The sequence below is a fragment of the Podarcis melisellensis genome (genome assembly GCF_964234715.1).
Source record: "Podarcis melisellensis genome assembly, chromosome: 2".
Classification (NCBI taxonomy): Eukaryota; Metazoa; Chordata; class Lepidosauria; order Squamata; family Lacertidae; genus Podarcis; species Podarcis melisellensis.
Window position 1 is genome coordinate 123,038,927 of NC_138529.1, and position 22,606 is coordinate 123,061,532.

The window sequence follows — 22,606 nt, forward strand, 5'->3', positions numbered from 1 at the left end:
GTATATAAAATGTTAGCTGCGCGGTGAGAAGGAGCAGCCTGGAGGAGTGCAAAAAGTGGGGAAACTCCCAACCTTCCTCAACCTGCAATCTCCTCTGGGGTTTTAAACTACAACTCCCCATCGGGTGCTGGTGGGAACTGTAGTCCAAAAGTCCTGGAATCTCAGAATTGTGACGTTGGGAGGGGACACCCAGGGTCATCTAGTCCAACCCCCTGCAATTCAGGAACCAGAGCTCAATGATACCTGACAGAAGCCTGCCCAATGAACCATAGAATTCAAGTGTTGGAAGGGACCCCCAAGGGCCATCTAGCCTAACCCCATGACAGACAGCCACCCAACCTTGGCTTAAAAACCTCTGAGGAAGGAGAAGGCGGTTCAGAAACACATTTACGCAGAACCTCTTTTCTTGTAACTTGAAGCCATTGGTTGGGGCTGATGGGAAATTCAGTGCAAAACCCCTGGAGGAGATCCCAACCTGAGGGCGGCTGGAGCGGAATTTGCAAAGTGGCTGTCCGTGTAAAACGGCCGCGAAAAGTCACCGTCTTCCCACCAGCATCAGGATTCACAGGTGACATTTCCCCCTCGCTTTAGGAAGGACAGATTTGGCCGTGGGTCAGGCAGAACCCTTCCCCACAGCCTCACAACATAGCGCTGTCTTTTTTAAAAACATTAGTGTTAATTTGCACTCGGCGCAGTGCCAAGTGCATCTTAGAGTCACACACACCCTCCCTGAGATATGGGGCAGCTGAGCTTAGCAGAGGGGGCAGTTTGCATCTGGGATCTGTGAGGAACAGCCTCCGACAGGCACAGAATTGCTCCACTTTCCCACCAGTCCAAAAAGAGGGAGCCGTCATCAGGGCAATCCGCCAAGCCCTCCCTCCCCGCAGCAGGAAGCAAAGCACCTCAGGGCCACTTGGCAACCCTCCCATTGACAGTCAAGGCACTTGGGGCAGGCGGGGGTGGGGCAGTGGGGGGAGTCCAGAGCGAGAGGAGAAGGCGCCCACGGCAAAGAAACAGGAAGCCGGTGGCAACTGCAACAGGAAGTGTGCAACGCAGATGGAAACTCTTCCAAGCGCGACACAACATCCGTGTCTTCGACAACGCAGCCTTTCCCCCTGAGCTAGAGAGGAGGGGTTTCAGTAGAATCGCAGAGTTCGAAGGCACCTGAGGATCATCCAGTCCAACGCCAGCGGTCCAAGGTGGGACTGCAAACCTTATCGGCCCCACGCTCTACCCGACTGAGCTGTGAACGGCATGATGAAGGAAAGGAAAGGTGCTGACACTGGAAATCGGACAACAGACTCAGGACAACGGAAGATCAGGAGGGGCCCGCAAGGATCATCTAGTCCAGCCCCCTGAGAGGGCGGAATCATAGCTAGAGGATCCCAGGTGGCCATTGAAGCTGTGCTTAAAAAATGGAGGAGACTCTGCCAGCTCCAGTTCCACCATCAAGCAGGAAGTTCTTCCTAACGTTTAGCCGGAATCTCCTTTCTCGTCATTTGAATCCGTCGGATCGGGTCCTGCGCTCTGGTTTCCCTTTCCCCGGGTCCAAGCAGTTAAGGACATTGAGTTCCTCAAAGACTCTGGAAAACTAGGGTTCTCCACCAGCCAGACCTGCCAACGCAGCTCTGCCAACATTTTGCCACTTCTGACACCGCGTTGCCCTCTGGCAACCCTGTGCTGTCCCCAGTCTCAAGGGCAGCGTGGGCTGCCAGCCCTGAGCGAGTGGAAACCGAGGCACCGCTCTGTCCTCCTGCTGCCCAACTCAAAAGAGGGCCCTGGCTATCTTCCGCCCGGTGGCCTTGATCTTCGGGAAGGTGGCGCTGATCTCCACCCCCTTGGGCGGCGTCGGCTTGGGCTTGGGCGGGGGCGGCGGAGGGGGCGGCTTCTCCCGCGGGCGCTTGGGTCGCAGCATGAAGTCCAGGCAGGTGCTGCTCATCGCGTAGAAGACGTTTGCCGTGGTCGGGAAGGCCAGCTCTGCAGGGGTGGTAGGAAGAGAGAGGGCGAGAAGGGGTCAAGGTGGAAGAACGAGAGGAACGGCTCATTTTTGGAGTTCCCTTGTGGAAAAGGAATGGTGCGCCCAAAGCCAGAACCAGGGACTCCTGGGGGCACAGCTCATCTCCCATCTTAAAAAAAACACACCTCTATTAGCATTGCTTTCCCAAACCTCTGTTGCTCTGCAGCTTTGCAGAACCTGAGCTGCCGTTTTCTTAAAAACCCAAATACAAAGCCGCAAGATTTTTGCCACTTTGTCAACATCAGGAAAATCTGCTGACGGACAAGGGGAGGATAATAAAGACTTTGAAGTCCATTGGGCAGCCTTGAAGCAGGGGAAATGTTTAAAAGACATCATCCTCTGTGCTGCCTTGTTGGAAAAATATTTTTTAAGGAAACATTTACAGTGGTACCTTGGGTTACAGACGCTTCAGATTACAGACGCTTCAGGTTACAGACTCCACTAACCCAGAAATAGTACCGGGTTAAGAACTTTGCTTCAGGATGAGAACAGAAATAGTGTGGCAGCAGCAGGAGGCCCCATTAGCTAAAGTGGTACCTCAGGTTAAGAACAGTTTCAGGTTAAGAACGGACCTCCAGAATGAATTAAATTCTTAACCCGAGGTACCACTGTATAAGCTGCCGGGGAAGCACTGGAAAGCTAATTGTACCCTAAAAGCAATTTGACGCACTGCAAAATCCCGCAGCCAGCAGTTAAAACCAGTGGCGTAAATGTTTGCAACAGAATTGTAGAGTTGGAAGGGACCCCCCAGAGCTCATCTAGTCCAACCCCCTTTGCAGTGCAGGATTCACATCCCCTCAGATTCCCCGCTCCCCACTATAAAGCACAGAGACAGGCCTCACCTCGGCCTTCCGGCAGGAGCTGCACCAGTTCGTAGTTGGGGGCCAGGACCCGATCCTGGTTGTGCTTCTCCAGCGCCTTCGCGATCACAACCGGCGCCTTGTCTTGGCTCGTGACCTGCAGAGGGCAGGCAGCAATAGCACAGGGAGAAAGAGAGAGAGAGAAGAAACAGGATTTTCAGCCTTTGCCAATTGGGTGCCCCTCAGGATTTTTTGGACCAGGGCCGATTGTGAGTTTATTTCATAAAATTTACAGGCCACTGGATTGTAACAAAACAAACAAGCCTCAAAGCCATTTTGAAAAACAATGAAACTATTGGCAGAAACGGTGTGTAAATAACTATGTAAAACCTTAAAAATGAAACAAAAACCTTTGTGGCAAACTGAAAACAGATTAAAACACACCAACGTTCTACGTTATCTGGGTAGGCCTGTCCAAAATAAAAAACGCTTTAGGAGGCGCTGTTAAGATCACAACAAAGGTTGGGTGCCCATCTGTCGGGGGCGCTTGAGCTGAGATTCTTGCATTGCAGGGGGCTGGACTAGATGATTTTTGGGGGTCCTTTCTGATTCTATGGTATCTGCTTGGTGTCACTCAGCAGGGAGTTCCACAGTCAGGAGCTGCCATGCCGGAAAATCCATTTTATTACAGAGGCAGAACGGGTGTTACGTTGCCCCTGAGAATGGGCCAGTTCAGCCAATCACAGAATCATATCGAGTTAATTGGAAGGGGCCCCCAGGGGTCATCCAGCCCAGCCCTTGCAGTCTAAGCAGCTGAGTGGCTGCACGTGGGGTAAGGCCACAACACAGATAACCTGGTCCCGCGTCATAGCGCAAAAGAGCTGGCAGGCACCTGGCTGGGGAACCGTAGAGCTGCAGCCCGGGAAGGGCAGCCTTTCTCAACCTGTGGGTCCCCAGATATTGTTGGACTACAACTCCCATCATCCCTGGCCTTGCTAGCTAGGAGTGATGGGAGTTGTAGTTCAACAACATCTGGGACCCACAGGTTGAGAAAGGCTGCCCTAGGGCCATCTAGGCCAGGTACCCCCAAACTCAGCCCTCCAGATGTGCTGGGACTACAACTCCCATCATCCCTAGCTAACAGGACCAGTGGTCAGGGATGATGGGAATAGTAGTCTCTCGGTATTTATCACTCCTGTTATACAGAAATCTCCAAATGGGTCCAAATTTCAATGTCTAAAACTCCCGGTAGAGGGCAAAGACCTGGAGATTACGCTAAGGGTGGCCAAATTCTGTGCGACTGCCATAAAACTTAGGGAACAAACTGTACAACCAAAATGATTCAGGTTTTAAATGATAATTTTAGGTTATATTTTAGTGATCAATATTATATATATATATATATATATATACACACACACACACACCACACACCACACACACACTGCTGCTATACAGTGGTACCTCGGGTTACAGACGCTTCAGGTTACAGACTCTGCTAACTCAGAAATAGTGCCTCGAGAGTTAAGAACTTTGCTTCAGGATGAGAACATAAATCGTGCTCCGGCAGCACAGCGGCAGCCAGAGGCCCCATTAGCTAAAGTGGTGCTTCAGGTTAAGAACAGTTTCAGGCTAAGAATGGACCTCTGGAACAAATTAAGTACTTAACCCAAGGTATCACTGTATCTGAATTTTCTGTGTTGTACCCAATTGCAATTCAATGTATCCCTGTTGTGTTTTATGATTTTCCTGATACTGTAAGTGACCTGGAACTGGTCTGTGACCATAATAACAAAATTCATTCCATTGTAGTCCCTAAACATCTGGAGGGCCACGTTTGGGGGTGCCTGGTCTAGACCAACCTCCTGCCACGCACGGGGGACAGCTAAGGGCTGTTTCTGCGCCCCCCTCCCCGGCCAGGGCCCCTCTTCCCCTGGGGTCCTGCCCCCTTCGCTCACCAAGATGCTCTTGTAGAGGGTGCCGTTGTGCAGAGCCATGCTGACGCGGATGATGCGGCAGTCCGAGGGGAGTCCGCTGTCCGGGGCGGGGGCCGTGGGGTAGGCCGACCCACAGGATGCTGAGCGCCGGTGGCCACGGACGAAGGTACCCCCCACGGCAGGGGGTGGGGCCAAGCCCTCCGGGGAGGAGGGAGAGGCGTTCTCCGGGGCCGTGTCCAGCGAGGAGACGGAGGGCCACTTCATATGCTGGGGAGGCAGCGGGAGGCAAGGGTTAGCGAGGGATGCGTCCTGCTCGGTGCTGTCTACACGGGCCGGCAGCAGCAGGGGACTTCGGAGAAATCTGCCCCCACTGTTCTAATATTCACAATGATGCCCCCCTTTTGGCACAGTTGCTTCTTACGGGTCCTCAGTAGGTACCTCATTTATTTGTTAAATTTCCACAGATCCCAGGGCTGTTAACAACATGGGAAAAAATGCAACATAAAAGCACCAACAGGCAGCCGCTGAAAGAGTAAAGTGGTCTCATTCCAAACCCAGGTACTTGTGAAGGTGGATTATGGATAAAATGGAAACAAATAAAAGCGTCATAGGAAAGACAATTGTGAAAAAGCAATTGAACAAAAATAGGTAGATAAGATACATTAGGGTTGCCATATTTCCAAAAGTGAACATCCGGACAGAGCTGCTGATTTTCTGGAGCTTTTTTCTGCAGATTTTTTCGCAGTTTTCATCCCTTTTGCCATACTTCCGGGTTTCCCCCGACATTTTGCTGGTTTCAGGAAAATCCCCCCCAACCCCGACGCCATTTTCCAGACCCAAATCCCAGAAGTGTCTGGGAAACCCTGGAGGTATGGCAGCCCTAAGATAGAAACCAGATGAGAGATTAAAGGTACAGAAAATCACAGTAAAAGCAGCATAGCACCAGACCTTTCCTTAAAAAGTGATACTAAGCAGGACCCTTGTTCTGCTTACGAAGTGAAAATTCCCGCAGAGCTCCCAAATCGCAGCTGGGAAAGGACATCGTCCCGGCCCCCCAACTCACCTGGGTCTGGTGCGGTTGCCCATGGGGGGTGGGGGAACCAGGTGGAGGCAGCAGGAGGTCTGGTGGGGCTTGTGGGTAGCTGGGCTTGTCCCAGCAGACAAGGGTGCTCATCCCAATCGAGGTGGCCAGGCTGGAGGAGAAAGGAGAAACGTCTGGTGGTTGGGAAAGGACCAGGAGAAGACGTTTCAGCAGGTGAAACCCAGCTCTACAGCGCTAGGGTTTTAAGATTCCAGCTGGACAGCTGCGATTTGGACTCTCCTTCATGGGAGCAGAGGTTGGGTGGCCATTTGAGCACCAGCGGTGCTTGAGCTGAGATTTCCGCATTGCAGCGGGTTGGGCTAGATGTCCCTCAGGGGTCCCCCTTCCAGCTCTACAATTCTATTATTTGAAAAGAAAGCTTCGAAATTAGAGGGCAGGGGGAGAGAAGAGGTGGGGCTGGACTTCCTCTTTCGCTGGAGGTTTCTCAAGCAGAGGACGGGTGGCCAGCCGTCATGCATTCTTTTTTGGCAAGGGGTTGGGCTAGATGTCCCTCGGGGGTCCCTCCCATCTCTCCCAGGCCCTTCCGCCTCTCACTCTGCGCAGTGGGTGATCACCAGGGTGGGCTTCACGGGGCGGCCAGGGGTCGCTCCTTCCGCAGGCGGCTCGATGGTGCAAGAGAGTTGGTAGCTGGCAGAGAGAAAGTGGGAGAATGTCTGCTTTAAATATTTTAATAATAATAATAATAATAATAATAATAATAATAATAATAATAATAATAATAAATTCCCAGAAGAGAAAACTGCAGCTGTGTTTCAGTCTGTTGCAGCAAAAATTACAGGACAGGATTCACCCTGCCCCCCCCATAAACCCCCTAAATCTGTTCCAAACCTCCGGACGAGACTGGGAAGGGGAGGGGCCAGGAAAACCTTCCTTGGAGATTTTGAAGCTGTCGGTCAAGGATTCTATAGCTGAGTTTCCTATATTGCAAGGGGGTTGGGTGGCCCTGCGGAAATCTTGGAACTGACAGGACACTTTTGTTGACCACTGCCCAGGGTCTTGCGGCATCTTGAAAGCTTGAGCCCTTTATTCCGAATCAAGATGCCATGGACTGTTGTGGAAAATTTGTCAGGAGCTTCTGAAGGACAGGGTCATAAAATCATAGAATCTTCCGAGTCGGAAGGGACCCAGGGGTCATCCAGTCCAACCCCTGCCTTGCAGGAATCTTGGCTCTAGCCTCCATGACAGAGGCAAGGAAGGAGAGCTCACCACCTGTCGGGGGAGACCGCTTCACTGTCTGCAATTATCTCTCGCTTGGACTACTGCAATGCACTCTACGTGGGGCTACCTTTGAAGGGGACCCGGAAACTGCAACTAATCCAGAATGTGGCAGCTAGACTGGTGACTGGTAGTGGCCACTGGGACCACATAACACTGGTCTTGAAAGACCTACATTGGCTCCCAGTACGTTTCCAAGCACAATTCAAAGTGTTGGTGCTGACCTTGAAAGCCCTAAACTTGGCCCAGTAGACCTGAAGGAGTTTCTCCACCCCCATCATTCAGCCCAGACACTGAGGTCCAGCTCCGGAGGCCTTCTGACGGTTCCCTCCCTGAGAGAAATGAGGTTACAGGGAACCAGACAGAGGGCCTTCTCAGTAGTGGTGCCCACCCTGTGGAACACCCTCCCACCAGATGTCAAAGAGAAGAACAACCACCAGACTTTTAGAAGACATCTGAAGACATATTCAGGGAAGCTTTTCATATTTAACAGACCACTGTATTTTAATACTTTGTTGGAAGCTGCCCAGAGTGGCTGGGGAAACCCAGCCAGATGGGCGGGGTATGAATTATTATTATTATTATTATTATTTCACCACAATGTGAACCGCTCTGAGGTTTGCAGATAAAGAGCAGTATACAAACTTTGATGCTGCTGATATATGGTCATGGGCTTTGGGGGGGTCAGCCTGCATTATATCTGGGGGGTCCCCTCCACAAATTCCAGCTAAACATTTGCAGAAACGGAGGGGCTCAGGGCATGTCAGGGGGGTGGGCCGTGTGACCTCCGGGAACCCCCTTCCAACCGATTTAGGATTCTAGGGCCAAAGAGCAGACTGGGTTTCGGGTGGGATCCTGACACCCACCTCTGGCCCTCGCTGAGTCGGGGCAAGCGCTGCAGCCATCGCTGGAGGTGCCGGTCAGGGCTCAGGGCGTAGTTGCGGCAGCTGGCCTGCAGGAGTCGCAGCTGGGTGAGGATCTCGAATTCCTATTTTGGGGGGGAGGGGAGAAAAATGGTCATTAATAATAGAAGGCGCACCCCCCCCCCCCGTTTTTAAGGGGGTGCCCGTTGCATGCTCCTCCCCTCTCCCAATGCGGCACGTACCTTGCGGTGCTTCTCAAAGTTGATGTACCCGTTCTGCAAAGAGAAAGAGTCACAGAATTGTAGATTTAGTCGGACCCCGAGCAACTCAGGGGGGACGAGAGACGCAATTATTCCAGAAATGAGCCCAAATGCACCCCACGAGACAGATCCAGCCCCACCAGGGCCAGCAAAAGTCGCTTGCCTCCTGCTTTTCACAGACGTAATTCCCAGATTGCGCTTGTTTCTGGAGTGCAGCCTAAGATCTCCTGATTTGCCCCAATAAAATTGGCTCACTCATTCATGGCTGCTGGGATTCCCACCCCAAAGTTCTCTCCCTGGTTGCCTCTCTGCGCGAGTTGCCGTTCCGTCCTCCTCCTGCCAACCCACCTCTGCATTTGGAAGCAGCTGGGTCACTTCGCCGTAGAATCACAGAAGGGACCTTCCAAGGTCATCCAGCCCACCCTACAAGGCAGCAATCTCCACCAAAGCCTCCCCGACAACTGGACACCCAACGTCTGCTGAGAAACCTCCAAGGAAGGAGAGCCCACCGCCTTCCGAGAGAGTTGAGATTCCTGCATTGCAGGGGGTTGGACTGGATGACCCTAGGGGGTCCATTCAAAACCCAAAATTCTGTAGTTCTACAAGTCTGCTCCCCTGCCGAATGGCCGGCCCGGGGTTGGCGTCTCCCCGCCTGCCACCCGGTCCTCACCTGCAGCCTGTTCCGTGTCGCTGCGTCCAGCATCACCAAGTCCTTGAGGAAAGTGCCCAGGTAGGGGACCACGCCCTGCGGGGAAGAGATCAAGAGAGGAAGGAGGTCAGAGACGGGGGGACCTGCATTCCTGGCCTCTCGGCCCTAGCCCGCCTCCCCTCCTCTTGAAGTCTGGGTACCACGGGGCGATGCTCCAAAGATCTCCGCTGCTGCCTGCGCTGGATCGGGTCCGCCCCAGCCCCTCGAGGGTAGCCATCCTGTGGGGAGCAGGAGAAGAGAAGAGAATTCAGAACTGCATTATTTTAGGATAAATTGCATGCCGAAATGTGCACATCGGTCCAAATTGCATTCAAAAACGTGTTCAGTAGTAGGGTATCAGGAGACTCCCTCGAAAGGCGAACGTCTCTCCCCCATTGGAGGTTTTCAAGCAGAGGCCTAGGACCCTCGTACCTACGGGACCACCTCTCCCGGTATGCCCCACAGAGGACCTTAAGGTCCATAAATAGCAACACCTTAGAGGTCCTGGGCCCTAAGGAAGTCAGATTAGTCTCAACCAGAGCCAGGGCCTCATGAGACCTGGGCCCTGCAGGCTCTGATTTCTTCCTGCATGGCCTGTAAGACAGAGTTGTTCCGCCTGGCCTTTGGCTTGGAATCAATTTGACCCCCTTCCCCTCTTTCCTTTTTCCTTTCTCCTTCTGTGATGCAACTCCTATTCGGGGACTTTCCTGGCTTTTTTCTGGCCCACGTAGGACCAGTCTGGATAGTTGGCCTTGCTGAAGACTTGACGTTTTCATCCCCAAAAAAGTTTTTGAGTTTCCACTGAAATGAGGCTGCATTTTAATGTTGTATTTTAATCTTGTTTTTAAGCTGTATTTCATTCAATTGTTTTTATATTTGTTGTTAGCCGCCCTGAGCCCGGTCTTGGCTGTGGAGGGCAGGGTATAAATAAAAATTATTATTATTATTATTATTATTATTATAGAGGCTGGGTGGCCGTCTGCCAGGGACTCTTTCGCTGCAATTCCTACAAAGCCCTGAGTCTCAGGCCATGTCCCGGATTTCGGAGACATGCAGAGGGACACTTGACACACCCCATCCGGTTTTGCTTCGGCATCTGAACTTCAATGTTTGTTTTCACGGGCCGTTTCCGCTCATGAGCTGCCTCGGAAGAGTTTGTTGCCCGGAAAGTGAGGACTGTAAGCACCGATGGTGCAAAAACAAACAAGCCGAGTGAGAAGGTTGGCTCAGAGATGCAAGGGATTTCCTCAGGATAGGATATGCAATAGATTAGGAACTGCAGTTTGCAAAAAGTCAAAGCCCTGAACATTTTTATGCCAGGGGAAAGCCGGTGTGTGGGGGTTTAAACGTCCACCAGACATCGAGAGCCAGGGTAGTGCAGTGGTTAGAGTGGCAGAATGCAACCTGGGAGAGAGTCATAGAATCTTAGAGCTGGAAGGGACCTAGGGTCATCTAGTCCAACCCCCTGCAATACAGGAATCTCAGCTAAAGCATCCATGACAGATGGCCACCCAACCTCTGCTTTAAAATCTCCAAGGAAGGAGAGTCCACCACCTCTCGTGGGAGACTGTTCCACTGTCAATCAGCTCTTACTGTCATATATTGGAATCTCCTTTCTTGTAACCTGAAGCCATGGGTTCGAGTCCTACCCTCCGGAGCAGGAGAAAACAAGCCTGCTCCCTCCTCCGTGGGGCAGCCCTTAAGATATTTGAAGTTTCCCCTCAAGTCTCTTTTCCAGGCTAAACATACCCAGCTCCTTCAACCGCTCCTCATAAGGCTTAGTTCCCAGGCCCTTGATCCTCTTGGTCGCCCTCCTCTGCACACCTTCCAGCTTGTCAACGTCCTTAAATTGTGGTGCCCAGAACTGGACACTGTACGACAAGTGTGGTCAGAGTAAGGCAGAATAGAGTGGGACTATCACTTCCCTTGATCTGGACACTAGACTTGATGCAGCCTAGAATCGCATTAGCTTTTTTTGCTGCTGCATCACCCTGTGGACTCAAGTTCAGCTTGTGGTCCATCAAGACCCCTGGATCCTTCTCACATGTACTGCTAGTCAGCCAGGTGTCCCCCATCCTCTATTTGTGCATCTGCTTCTTCCTGCCTAAGTGCAGAGCCTGACGTTTGTCCCTGTTGGAATTCATTTTGTTAGCCTGGGCCCAGTACTCCAATCTGTTACGGTCATTTTGGATCCCGATTCTGCGGAGAACATGGAATAAATACCTGGAAGAGGAGCCTCCGGCTCTGGCTGTAGTTGTCCTCCTCCGAGCAGACGGCGCTCAGCTCCTCATAGCAGCGGAGGGAGTCCCTGGAGGGGTGGGGGGAGAGAAGCTGAGTAGGGCAGTCTCAAAAGGGAACCCCGTCCCTCAACCGCACCCCAGCACTAAAATACGACAGAGACAACAGGTCAGCCAGGCCACCTTTAATGGGCTGCGCCCAGAAATGGAAACAAGAGGAGATGCCGACGGAAGAAGAATGGCAAACAAATTAATGAACTGCGCAGAACTGGATAAAACGACAGGAAGGATTCAAAACTTGCGGGACCAGAGATTTACAGAAGATTGGAAGAAATACACGAATTATTTGAAGAGCAACCATATTACCAACAAATTATGCTAGTAGGACTACAAGAAGCTGTGTAAGGAAAAATCTGTGAAGCGTTGCAAATTAGAGAAAGAACAGTGATATTCGTTATGAATTAAATGTAATGGAAGAAGTGGGAAATGTGCATTTAGAGATTAGATTGGAAGCTTTTCAGACGAGATTGATGAAAAATTGTATAAGATGTCAAAATATGTTTAAATATGTTTTTAAAAATTGTATAAGATGTCAAAATATGTTTAAATATGCTAAAAAAATAATAAAAAATTATATAAAAAGAAAAAGTTTAATGGGCTGCACCCTGCCTAAGAGGGAACAGGCTTGTGTGCTTGTAGGGACCTCCCTAGACACCTCTGCTGCATTGGTGAGCTGTGATTCTGGGGTTGGACTAGATGACCCAGAGGTGTCTCACCCAACCGTACAATTCCAGAGGGTGCCTGGCAGGGAAGAGATGCGCTTTGGGAAGAGGACCCAAGGACCTGGGCAAGAAGAGGGGAATGCCAGGGTAGATGGCAGCCTAGTTTTTGTTGCTCAGGGTCTCAGAGACGGGTGGGGGGGGGTGTGGGTGTGTTTCTGCGAGGGGAAGGAGCTCTGAAGCAGAGGATCGGGGCCCACCTGGATGTCTCCTCCCAGGTCCTCTTGAGGCGATGCAAAGGGGTGGACTTCAGTGCAGAGACGACGGCATAGAGAGAGGAGAAGTTGCGGAGGAGAAAACACTCCTGGGAAAAGAGAAAATAAGAAAAGGGTCTGTCCACCGCCTTCCTGGAAGGTTTTTATGCAAAGGCCACGTGTTTAAATCTAAACAACAACGACAAATGCAGCTTACAAACATTCCAAAGAAATAGATAAGGCAGCAGTTGGCAAACACTGCTCCATGGACCCAGAAAGGTTGCTGTTGTTTGTTTATTGTTATTATTATTCCTGCCTTCCCATTCCAACTCCACGACTGCAATCTGAGCGTCATGGATTCGAGTGCTGCGTTGGGCAAAAGATTCCAGCATTGCAGAGTGTAGGGGGTGCAAATATCCAGAGGAGGGGGTCCGGTGGGATTGCTATGAGGAATTATGAAAAATGAAGCAAGCCATTGTGTCCGCGATGCGTTGACTGGGTTTGATTCCTTGACAACAGTTTCTGATCGAATCCCCCAGGCCTCTCCACCTCGACCATTTGCTTTCTCTATGCCTGACAGGAACGTATAAGCATTCTGAAACACAGGCCAGTTGCTTCATCAGGCATCCTCAGTACATAAAGATAGTAGGTTAATCTGATGTAGTTTAATCTTTAGATAGATCTTAAGGACCAGGAAGAGGGTTCACAAGGAGATGGCAAATACTGCCATCCTAACTCCTGTCTGTGACCTCTGGGGTTTTGCTGAATGCATTCCTCTAGTCCTGTTTTATTTACTCTCAGATATGTATGCATGCTCAAAGTAGTCTTTGTAGTTAAAAGAATTTCTTCTGATCTGTGCCACGTGGCGGTTATGAAATGCTCAGAGGAAATCTGATTGGTTCTTACGAACACTGTGTAAAAAGTTCTTTTGTGAATAAAACGACCTGGGCCGAGGAGTGGACAGAGGAGAATTATTATTATTGGCACCTCCTCCCAGAGTCTTGCTGGTCAAGCCTCATGTGTATTTTATTAATCAGAGTGCAATCCTTCCTTGCTTTGGGAATGCTACAGCAGAGGGTTGGGCTAGATGACCCTCGGGTGGCCCCTTCCAACCCTAACCATTCAATGGCTCTATGAATTCCATCATTCTGTTATGATTTTAGCCTACCCACAAAGCTTAATCCAGCATGAAGCCGGAAAGGGACAGAAGGAACCGCAACGCCCTCCTTGTGAGGAGGACTCACCTCTGCCACGCGGATCCACTTCTCCAGCAGCCGCGCCCTCTGCGCTGCCCGCAGCTCCGTGTCGCCCAGGCAGGAGGAGACGACGGCGTTGGCCACGCGGTTGAACTGGGCCACGGTGGCGCGGACGGAGGGGCAGGCTCCCTCGTGGCCTCTCTTGTCCCGCTGCGACCACAGCTGGCCCTGGCACTCGTGGGGCACCAGGCGCAGGAAGAGCTCCTGCGGAGAGAGAAGAAACTGAAGGGGGGGAGGAAGAGAGGAGAGCCCCCCCCCAAAAGCCCCCAATCCCTGGCAGGCTGGCTTAAAAGGAACCCGAAACCTGTGCCCCTCAAACACAGGCTAGGTGGATGGCGAGGGATTTTCTGACCAGGAAGAACAGCTTTTGTATTATTATTATTATTATTATTATTATTATTATTATTATTATTAATGTTTTACCAACCACCAAAACACAATGAAACCCCCCAGGCGGCTGATACATTGGGTATACAATATTCAATAATATACATTTTCAATAATATACATATTCAAATCAACCATATGTACACTTCTATTTGCCTTAACATTCCTCCCTCCACAAGGTTTATTTAACTTTTAATGTTTCAATTCCCCCAATAATTCAATATCTTCTCAGACCAATCCTCCTTTTTCTCACTGACCAAGAATAGCTTTCGTTGACGGAAGGCAAAACCTCCCAAGTCTCCAGTCCTCATGCCCGAAGAGGTGGAGGGTGGGCCATGACAGAGGGCAGAACAAGGATTGTGGAGCTCATCCAGACCCCCTGCAGGATCCCCCCCAGGCCCTCTCCCCTGCCCCCCCCCCGGTCACACTCACAGCATCCTGCTCGGTGAGATGAGCAGCCACGTCTTCCGCCTGGAGCCCCAGGATGTAGTGGGGGTCTGGGGGCCCTTCGTCCGTGATGCCCTCGTCCTCCCGGGGGTCCTCCTGGCCTTTGGGAGCTCCCTCTTGGCCGGCTGCCAGGAGGGTCTTCTCAGGGTCTGATCCGCTACCCAGCGCCCAGCGCAGCCAGGCTCCCAGCTGCTCCTTCAGGCCAGCGTCCAGCCCCACAAAGTCCTCCGGGTACCCGTCCAGCCAGGAGCACAGCAGAGACCCCAGGGCCCTGTGGGGAGGGGAAAGGGGGGAGTCTGTGACTGCTGGGATCCCAGGAAGCCCCACCCACCCCAGCACAACAGCCAGTCAGAGAGGCCCATTATGGGAAACGGGCAAATGGGATTCAAAACCCCAAGAGCCCTCCCTCCCTTTCTGTGGTTTCCAGCATATAATCATAGAATCGTTGGAAGGGGCCTGCTGGTCATCTAGTCCAACCCCGTTTCTCTCCAGGTGTATCAGCCTCTTCTTCGCCTTCCCTCTGAATGAAAAAGCCCCAAAGAGATGGCTCAGTCCGTAGCTCTCAGAGTCGTGAGTTCCCACCAAGGGGGAAAGATTCCTGAATTGCACTTGACGACATTGCAGAGAGGCACAGGTCAATTCTGTATCCAGGGCAGCTGTCTCCCAGCTCCGTCTGATACGCAGGATGAGACCCTACCTGCCCGCCGACTGTCTCGCCAGAGTGGTGCATGCCCTGGTTCTCTCCCGCTTGGACTACTGCCATGCGCTCTCTGTGGGGCTCCCTTTGAAGGTGACCCGGAAACTACAACTAATCCAGAATGCGGCAGCCAGACTGGTGACTGGGACCGGCCGCTGAGACCACATAACACCAGTCTTGAAAGACCTACATTGGCTCCCAGTACGTTTCCAGGCACAATTCAAAGTGTTGGTGCTGACCTTTAAAGCCCTAAATGGCCCAGTAGACCTGAAGGAGCGTCTCCACCCCTGACACCTGGGTCCAGCTCCAAGGGCCTTCTGGCGGTTCCCTCCCTGCAAGAAGTGAGGTTGCAGGGAACCAGGCAGAGGGCCTTCTCAGTGGTGGCGCCTCTCCTGTGGAACGCCCTCCCATCAGTCCTACCAGACTTTTAGAAGACATCTGAAGGCAGCCCTGTTTAGGGAAGTTTTGACATTTTATTCTGTTTTTAACGCTCTTTTGAAAGCCGCCCAGAGTGGCTGGGGAAACCCAGCCAGATGGGCGGGGTATAAATAATAAATTATTATTATTATTAATATTTGACTGGATGACTACCTAGGGTCCCTCCAAACTCTCCCATTCTATGGCTCTATGACCTTTCCGGTTGCCCTGTTCTGAACCCGTCTCAGAGACACCCTACCCCAGACAGCAGGTGCAGCCTCCCAGATCAGGGTGTCTCTGGTGACTCACTCGTGCGAGGGAGCCAAGCCCACGTGCCCTGGCCTCGCCCCCGCCCCCCACCCCAGTCCACGTGCCTCACCGCCCATCCCTCCCGGGAGCCCACGGCAAGACCAGACGCAGCCGGCAAGCGCCTCGTCTCTCCGGAGGGCGTTTCAGAGAGGGTGTCGTCTCCCGCACCCGCCTCCCACTCAAGGCTCAAAGGAGCAGCCCTGCTTGACCCTCTCCTGACCTAATGTCCTGTCTCCAAAAGGGGACAGCCCAGGAGGACAGTCTCCCAGGACAGCAGAAAATATCTATATTCTGCAAGCCGGGAGGAGAGGAGGGAATGACTGACTATTTTTGTGTTCGTTTGGCTTTCTTTTGCTTCAACTACTTATTTGTGTTTTAATCTTGTATTTTTATCTAGTGAATTGCCCTGAAAGCGTTTGATGGATGATATATAAATCCTAATCCTAATAATGGAATAGATGTAAATCTTCGTCAGTGGTGAACTGATGCCTGTTTTTTTATTTATTTATTAAAAATATGTATATATCGACCTATCATTAAAAAAAAAGAGGTTTACAAGATAACAAGGTAACTTTTTAACATGGTCTTGTGCAAAGGCGGCTTTATGGTTTTATTGCTATAAACGTCTTTGTTTATCTTTTTTATATGACACAAAGCTGGACAAATATTTTCACCAAGGCTTTCTCTGAGATTTCTGCCTGGCGGGGGCTGGACTAGATGACCACAGGGGGACCCCTTCCAACTCTACCCTTCTCTGTTTCTGCGTACGGGGTTGCACTAACGTGAGGCCGTTCAGAAGCAAGGCTGGAGACGGAGCTCAAAACCGGAACCCAAAAGCTCGCGACGACCACTGTGCCTCTGAGCATGTGCCGAGTTCAGGGACCTCTGAGGTTCCTGCACGGCAAGGGGTTGGGCTAGATGACCGCCAGGGGTCCTTCCAGTGCTCCGATTCAAGGACCTTACCCAGTTCATAATCATAACACCAACTCAGGCAGCCATCCTTCTGGTAGAGAGAGGAGAGAGTCCAGAAGCATCTCAGGAATTAGCTCAGAAAATGGGATTTAGGCTGCGGAGGGGGATATTTCTTTTGGGGAGGGGGCTGTTATTAAGTGCTCAGGGGAGCAGGGAAAAGGAAGCAGGCACCCACTCACCGCTGAAGGTCTGCTGTTTCCGGGGTAGCGTCTGAACTGGAACCCACAACCGCCTGCAGCCTGCGGGGGGGGGCAGGGGGCGGGGAGGAAGCGAGAATACCAAGGGACTCAATAAATTAAGTAATCCTTCTACTCTCTAGCCCAGCCAGCGACCCGCCACCTCTCCACAGCCTCAGGCGGCTGCCCAGCAGGCAGAAACCCAACCGGTGACGTTCTGTTCTTACTATGAAAACTCAGCAATGTTAACGATGCCGCACAAGCTGCACCTGCTGGGTTTCCGCCTGCGGACCAAACAAACAGCACTGCCAACGTTCCCCCCCCCCCAGACCATCTCCCCTCCATTGCAAACCTCTCAAGCAGGAGCCCCAGGACCAGACCGGTCGTGGCGAACGTCCGGTAGGTGGCCAGGAAGGCCGGCACGTAGCAGGTGTCCCCAAGCGAAGGGGCTTCCAGAAGGTGCCTGACCAGGCGAGGAAGCGATCCAGCCTTCAGCACCCGAGAGCGGCCGGCCGGTGACCCCGACACCCCCAGCGCCGAGGCATCAGCAGCCCCCGGGGGACCTGAGGCGCTTGGCGGGTCCTCGCCCTGTGGGGGAGGGGAGAAATAGAAAGGGGTGGGCTCCAATGACAAGGAAGGAGGCTTGGTTTGTAAGCTGTAAGTTGTGGATTTCTTAGCAGCACGGCCGGCGGGTTGAGCTGGATGACCTCTGGGGGGTCCCTCCCGATTTTTCAATTTTATGTAAACAGAGGCAGCCTCCTCCTCCTCCTCCTCCTAATCTGGCCTGTGGCAGGTCATTCCCTTGCTTGGCTTATGCACCACCAGGGCCTCTAACTGTTGCACATCAGGCAGAGATTCAACAGGTGACGTTCCGCCAAATGCCACGAAAAAGCAGCAATGTGAGTGATACGCCTTTTAACAATGCTTCTCTTCCTTTGGCAATATATACCCCCCAGGCATGGGCACGACTTACCCCAGAGAACAGGCTGGCTTTGTTGGCGCCCCCTGGCAGCCGAGAGCTGACGGTGTAGATGGCGCCTTCCTCCTTCTCCTCCCACAAGGTCACTGGGGGCTGCGGTGGGGGGAGAAAAATGACATTTTAGCCCGTTTGCAATTCCTCCCCACCCCCCAAGTTGCCACCTTCATTTATGTCTATTTATTTGTGGGTCTGTGGCATTTCCGTCCCTCAAGCCTCCCCCTCAACAACCCTGAGAGGGAGGCCAGGCTGGGAGAAGGCAACCGGCCAGGATTTGAACCCAGGTCCTCAAGCCACGGCACCACCTTGGCTTCACCCCCCCCCCATAAAACCCTCTGAGCCTTACCTTCACAGGCAGGCAGTACCAACGGGTGCGGGTGAGGATCCCCCCCTCTGCGGAGCCCCCTCCCGGCTCCAGGCAGCCCCCCAGGCGGAGGAAGACCTTCATGGGGGTGGCAGATCACCCCCCCCTTTGCACCCCTCCTGCCCCCAGCTGGAGAAAGGGGGGGTCCTCTTAGCTGCAGAAGGAGGGCTGGGATGGGATGGGGGGGCCCAGGCTTACTCCCGGCCCCCCACCCAGGCCTCGTGTGTGTTTCTCTCCTGCCTCCCTTTCGGTGTCGGTTCCTCTCCTTCCGCTTGGCAGGATTGGGCCCGGCCCCTTCCCCGCCCTGCAGAGGACTTCCCCAAAAACAGGCCAAACCAGATTCCACTTCTCTCTCTCAGCCAACCCCCCCAACAACAACAACAGGGCCTTTGCCTGGAAGCCCCGCGATACACATGCACACCTAGGCAGCAGGCAGGCAGGCAGGCAGGCCGGAGTCCAACAGGTGCAGCTGCCAGCTGGGAAGGCGTGCCCACAACACCGGATCAAAGGTGCTCGCCTCCAGAGACGGAGCTTTGTCACCCGGGCAACGCAGCCACACAGTGGGTCAACAGAGAGCAGCAGGCAGACACGCAAACACACACACACACACGCACCTGTCCCAGCCTGCACACCGAGAATGCAAAGAGACGCACTGCGCCAACCCTGCAGTGCAGGCCGGAGGGGGGGGCAGCGCGATCACAACCCCCAAGCGGACCAGCCCCACACAATGAGGCGGGCGGGCGGGACACCTGTCTGCAAAGGGGGATCACCTCTGGAAGCAGCCGGTGGGGGTTGGACTAGATGACCCTGGGCAATGCTGGGATTCGCCAGAGGTTTTTAAACAGGGCTTTGTAAGGGATCGTGGTTCCTGCATGGCTAGGGCTGGGCTGGATGACCCCGGGGGGCCCTTCTATGGCTCGTGGGCACGGGCGAGGGAACTCTTGAACCCAGCACCTGCCAAGCAAACCCGCAGAGAGTAACTCCTGCATGCGTCCCCCCGCCCTCAACAAACCCCTCCCTGCTGCTACTGACCTGCTCAGGAGTTGGGGGTCCTCCGCGCTCCGACTCGGGGGTCCTGCTCCGGAAAGCGCTGAGGGTCACACCGGCGTCGCCTCCCCCGTCCAGCAGGTGGCGAAGAGAGCGGGGGAACATCCGGACCCCCTCCCCTCACGCCCGAGGGCAGCTGGGGGGGGGGGAGAGAAGCAGGGGAGGGGGTGTTTTTCCCCATGGTTTTTTTTTGGGGGGTGTCTCCCACCCTATTGCCCGTTTTCACCCCAAACCCTAACTGCAAACGCGCCTCCTCTTAAGGGCGCTTGCGACGAGGGTCCCACGGGCAAGAATCCCACCCCTAAACTTTGTTTTTAAAACACCCTCAGCCCCCAAAGCGCTTGCAAGAAACTCTTGCCTCCTTCCTTCCGAAAACTTGCACGGGGTTGGAATGGATGACCCCTGGGGTCCCCTCCCACCAACTCCACTCCAGCTCCTACTGATGATGCCTCGCCCCCCCTCCCATGGGGGCCAGCCCTCTCCCTGCTGGGTCTCACCTGGGTGCTGGAGGGCAGGACCCCATGGGGTGCTGCTGGGCTGCAGGGCAGGGACCCAGGAGTGCCCCGTTGCTTTGCCAGGCGCCGGCCAAGGGAGGGGGCAGGATGGAAAGTCCGGAAGCGGAGCCAGCTGGGAGCGGAGCCAGGGACAAAGTGAAGGAAGGGGAAACCGGAGCCGGACTCCCTGGGAGCGGAGCCAGGGGACTGGGGAAAGCCCGGGACTGGATTCCGCCTCGGGAAGGGAGCGGGAGAGGCTGGCAGAGCCGGAGCGCCGAGTAGAGGAAGCCCTGAGCAGCCCCAAACCACGGAACTGGAGTTTGCCCAGGAATGGCTAGGGGAGAGCTGGAAGCAGAAGGAAAACCTGGAACCGGCCTTCACGGACTGAGGGTGGCAGGTGCAGAGCCCAGAGGGGAAGTCGATGCAAACGAGGTCAGCTTCAGCGAAAGCCTGGGGTGGAGCGCTAGGAGGATCGGGCTGGTGTGAATTATGCCAAACTGCAGAACTGGATTCGGAGTGTGGAGCCCCAGTATTGAGAGAGGGATGGGTCCTCTGACTTTAGGAGAGGGCGGGTGGAAAACATGGAACCGGCTCGTGCAGGGAAGCTGGAGAGGTGGGCAAATTGCTGGAACAGCTGAGACTGCCGCCTGTGTGTGTGACTCCACAAATGGTGCGGACACATCCCTTGAACTGAAGATGTGGAATTCAGAAATACAACGATGAACGCTGTTGAGAGCTATTTTAAACATGGGAAGAATATGCCAACATCCTACGCCTCTCAGCCAAGCAATGATGTTTTCAGCAGGTGCCAAAAGCTGTGAAGGAGCCTGCCTGGGTGTCAATAGGCAGGGAGTTCCAAAGCTCCGTTTTCTTACAGACGCAGAAATGGATTTACGTGGCACCAGCAGCACTGCCAATTGCACCGATCAAAGTCGCAAAGCGGGTGCATTGGGGTCCATGCAGACCCCAGTCTTGTGCAGATCCAGCGTTTGCCAACCTGGTGCCCTCCAACGGTTGTGGAACAGTATGCCCACTGGCTGGCCAGGGCTGATGGGAGTTGCAGTACACACATCTAATAAATAAATACAGTAGTCCACAACTTCTGGGAACACCAGCCTGGCCCCTTTCTCTTAACAATGGAGAAATGGCCTGCCAAGACGGGGTTGGACTAGATGAGCCTTGGGAGACCCCTCTTGCAAATCTACAAAGGGAACTGAGGCCAAGGATTCTGGTTGCGAGGACACAGGAGAAATCCAGTCTCCATTGCCCAGCCTTTGGCTGCAGCTTCGAAAATATATTCCCCTGGGGAGAGAGATTCTGTTGTGTTCTGCATCCGTGTTTTCCCTTCGCCCCACAGCAGGATTTGGCCTCTCCCTCTCCCCCAGGACTCCTTCCATCTCCCCCAGAGCAGGAAGGAGCACAATGGGGGTCTGGAAACCCAGTTTCCTGTCTCCAGGAAGGGGTTGCGTCACCCAAGCAGGGAGGGGCTTCCTTCAGCCTCTCCCTCCCCTCCCTTGCTGATTTAACACCTTCGATCCCAGTATCAAAGTGCACCTTTCCCTAGACCAGAGCTTTCCAAACTGTGTGTTGGGCTGCAGTGCGTAGGTGTGCCCTGTGAATGCTCATTTTTAATCCTTGTTGGAAGCCGCCCAGAGTGACTGGAGAAACCCAGCCAGGTGGGCGGGGTACAAATAATAAATTATTACTATTATTATTATTATTGTAAAACTGAATGACTGTGTTGCAAAATGATGCACGTCCAAAAAGTGTGTCGCCAACAGGAAAAGTTTGAAAAGCTCTGGCCCATATTAATAGGGATGGCCAGCATGCCCCGCTGGCTGAGAGCTGCGTGACAGGCAGGAGTCCCACTGGTATAGTTCCTGCTGGCATCATTCTGCTTCTTCACGCAGCTAACGTGCGGAGTTCGCTGGAGCAGGAGGCAGGGATGGCTTTAGAAGAGGATCGTACAAATCCACGTAGAAGGAGATGGGAGTCCAAGGTTGGAGGTTCTGGACCCCAGTTGCTGGAAACCCCCAGGGGGAAGTCCTCTTGCACCCGGGCCCTGCTTGTGGGTTGGAGCATCGGGTTGTGAGAACAGGACTTTGGACCAGGCTGAGGCTTCCCCTCTTGAACTTCCACCTGCACGGGCGACTTTAAAGTCACCAAAACTCCTTTCTGTCCTGAGTCCCACCAGGTTCCAGTAATGCCTCCCATGCCATTATTTTAAAAAAGCATGTTTGGTGCAACCGAAGGAATTGTTTCATTTGTTTATGTATCCTATGGCGGTGGCGGCAAGAAGAGGGATATAAGATTTTGGAGAAACATGGAATTAAGAAATGCCAGGCTTGGGATTATTTGTGTTTTGGAGAGGGAGAAATATAAAATGCAAAGGGATTCGTGGGTAGCCTGGCCAAACTAGGGCTGTTAAGCGGACAGCAGAGACCCATGGAGAGCCATTGAAGGTCCTCAGCAAGACTTCTTGCCCCAGGTGTGACCAGAGATGAGGGGGGGGCAGATCTGGGAGGTTGCAGGGTAACTGCTCCAGGGGAGGGCAAGGGGTTTGGGGGAAGGAGAAGGGGGAGAAGGGCAGAGAGCCATCTTGGCGAGGTTTGGGCTTTTGTTCTGCAGAGACGCACGTCCTGTGGGGCACCTGAAAGCCCACGGGCCCCTGGCCAGAGAGAGGGGCAGGAGCCAGCCTTTCTCCATGAGGGTCTGCGTGCAAAAATGGAAAGGAGCCCTTGCCCAAACGAAAGGGGGGAAAGGCTTATGAAGATGGCGGAAGAATATGCTGAGATGCCATGAGAAAGAAAGAATTTCTTGGAGGATAGAAATGTTTGCCAGATGGAGGGCAATTGCTCTCAATGGATGCCATTGCTGGACTCCCCTCCCGAAGGAGGCAGGGCCTTCCACTTGCAAAGTCATTTCCAGGGGGAAGGGAGGCAGGGATGGCTGGGTCTTTGTGTGTGTGTGTG

General features: G+C 53.2%; 2 protein-coding genes across 3 annotated transcripts in view; one reads left to right on the forward strand and one right to left on the reverse strand.

Moving 5' to 3' along the window:
* The window catches only part of LOC309363281 (uncharacterized protein), a gene marked incomplete at its 5' end in the record, with an annotated part of 163,115 nt that overhangs the window by 102,635 nt on the left and 37,874 nt on the right, over positions 1-22,606 (forward strand). The gene's annotated exons all lie outside the window — the stretch shown is intronic.
* On the reverse strand, positions 4-19,886 carry RGL2 (ral guanine nucleotide dissociation stimulator like 2). 2 transcript variants are annotated; one of them, XM_081901779.1, is made up of 18 exons: positions 19,638-19,886; positions 19,126-19,276; positions 17,727-17,825; positions 17,106-17,341; positions 16,757-16,816; positions 14,168-14,453; positions 13,337-13,552; positions 12,099-12,202; positions 11,106-11,190; positions 9,044-9,121; positions 8,865-8,939; positions 8,177-8,209; positions 7,938-8,059; positions 6,391-6,483; positions 5,818-5,947; positions 4,776-5,021; positions 2,860-2,974; positions 4-1,977 (listed from the first exon to the last, which is right to left on the reverse strand). In XM_081901779.1, the coding sequence occupies exons 2-18, from the start codon at positions 19,243-19,245 to the stop codon at positions 1,766-1,768; spliced, it is 2,310 nt and encodes a 769-aa protein (XP_081757905.1). In that variant the 5' UTR covers positions 19,246-19,276; positions 19,638-19,886; the 3' UTR covers positions 4-1,765. The 2 variants fall into 2 exon arrangements, with proteins under 2 accessions (XP_081757905.1, XP_081757906.1); XM_081901780.1 differs by lacking the exons at positions 19,126-19,276; positions 19,638-19,886 and adding an exon at positions 18,076-18,238.

Coding starts and splice junctions, on each gene's coding strand:
- RGL2 (XM_081901779.1), bottom strand. CDS start 19,245: ATGTTCCCCCGCTCTCTTCGCCACCTGCTGGACGGGGGAGGCGACGCC. Junction 17,342..17,726: donor AAGCCAGCCTGTTCTCTGGG/GTAAGTCGTGCC, acceptor CCTCCCCCACAG/GGCGAGGACCCGCCAAGCGC. Junction 5,948..6,390: donor GTGATCACCCACTGCGCAGA/GTGAGAGGCGGA, acceptor TTTCTCCTCCAG/CCTGGCCACCTCGATTGGGA.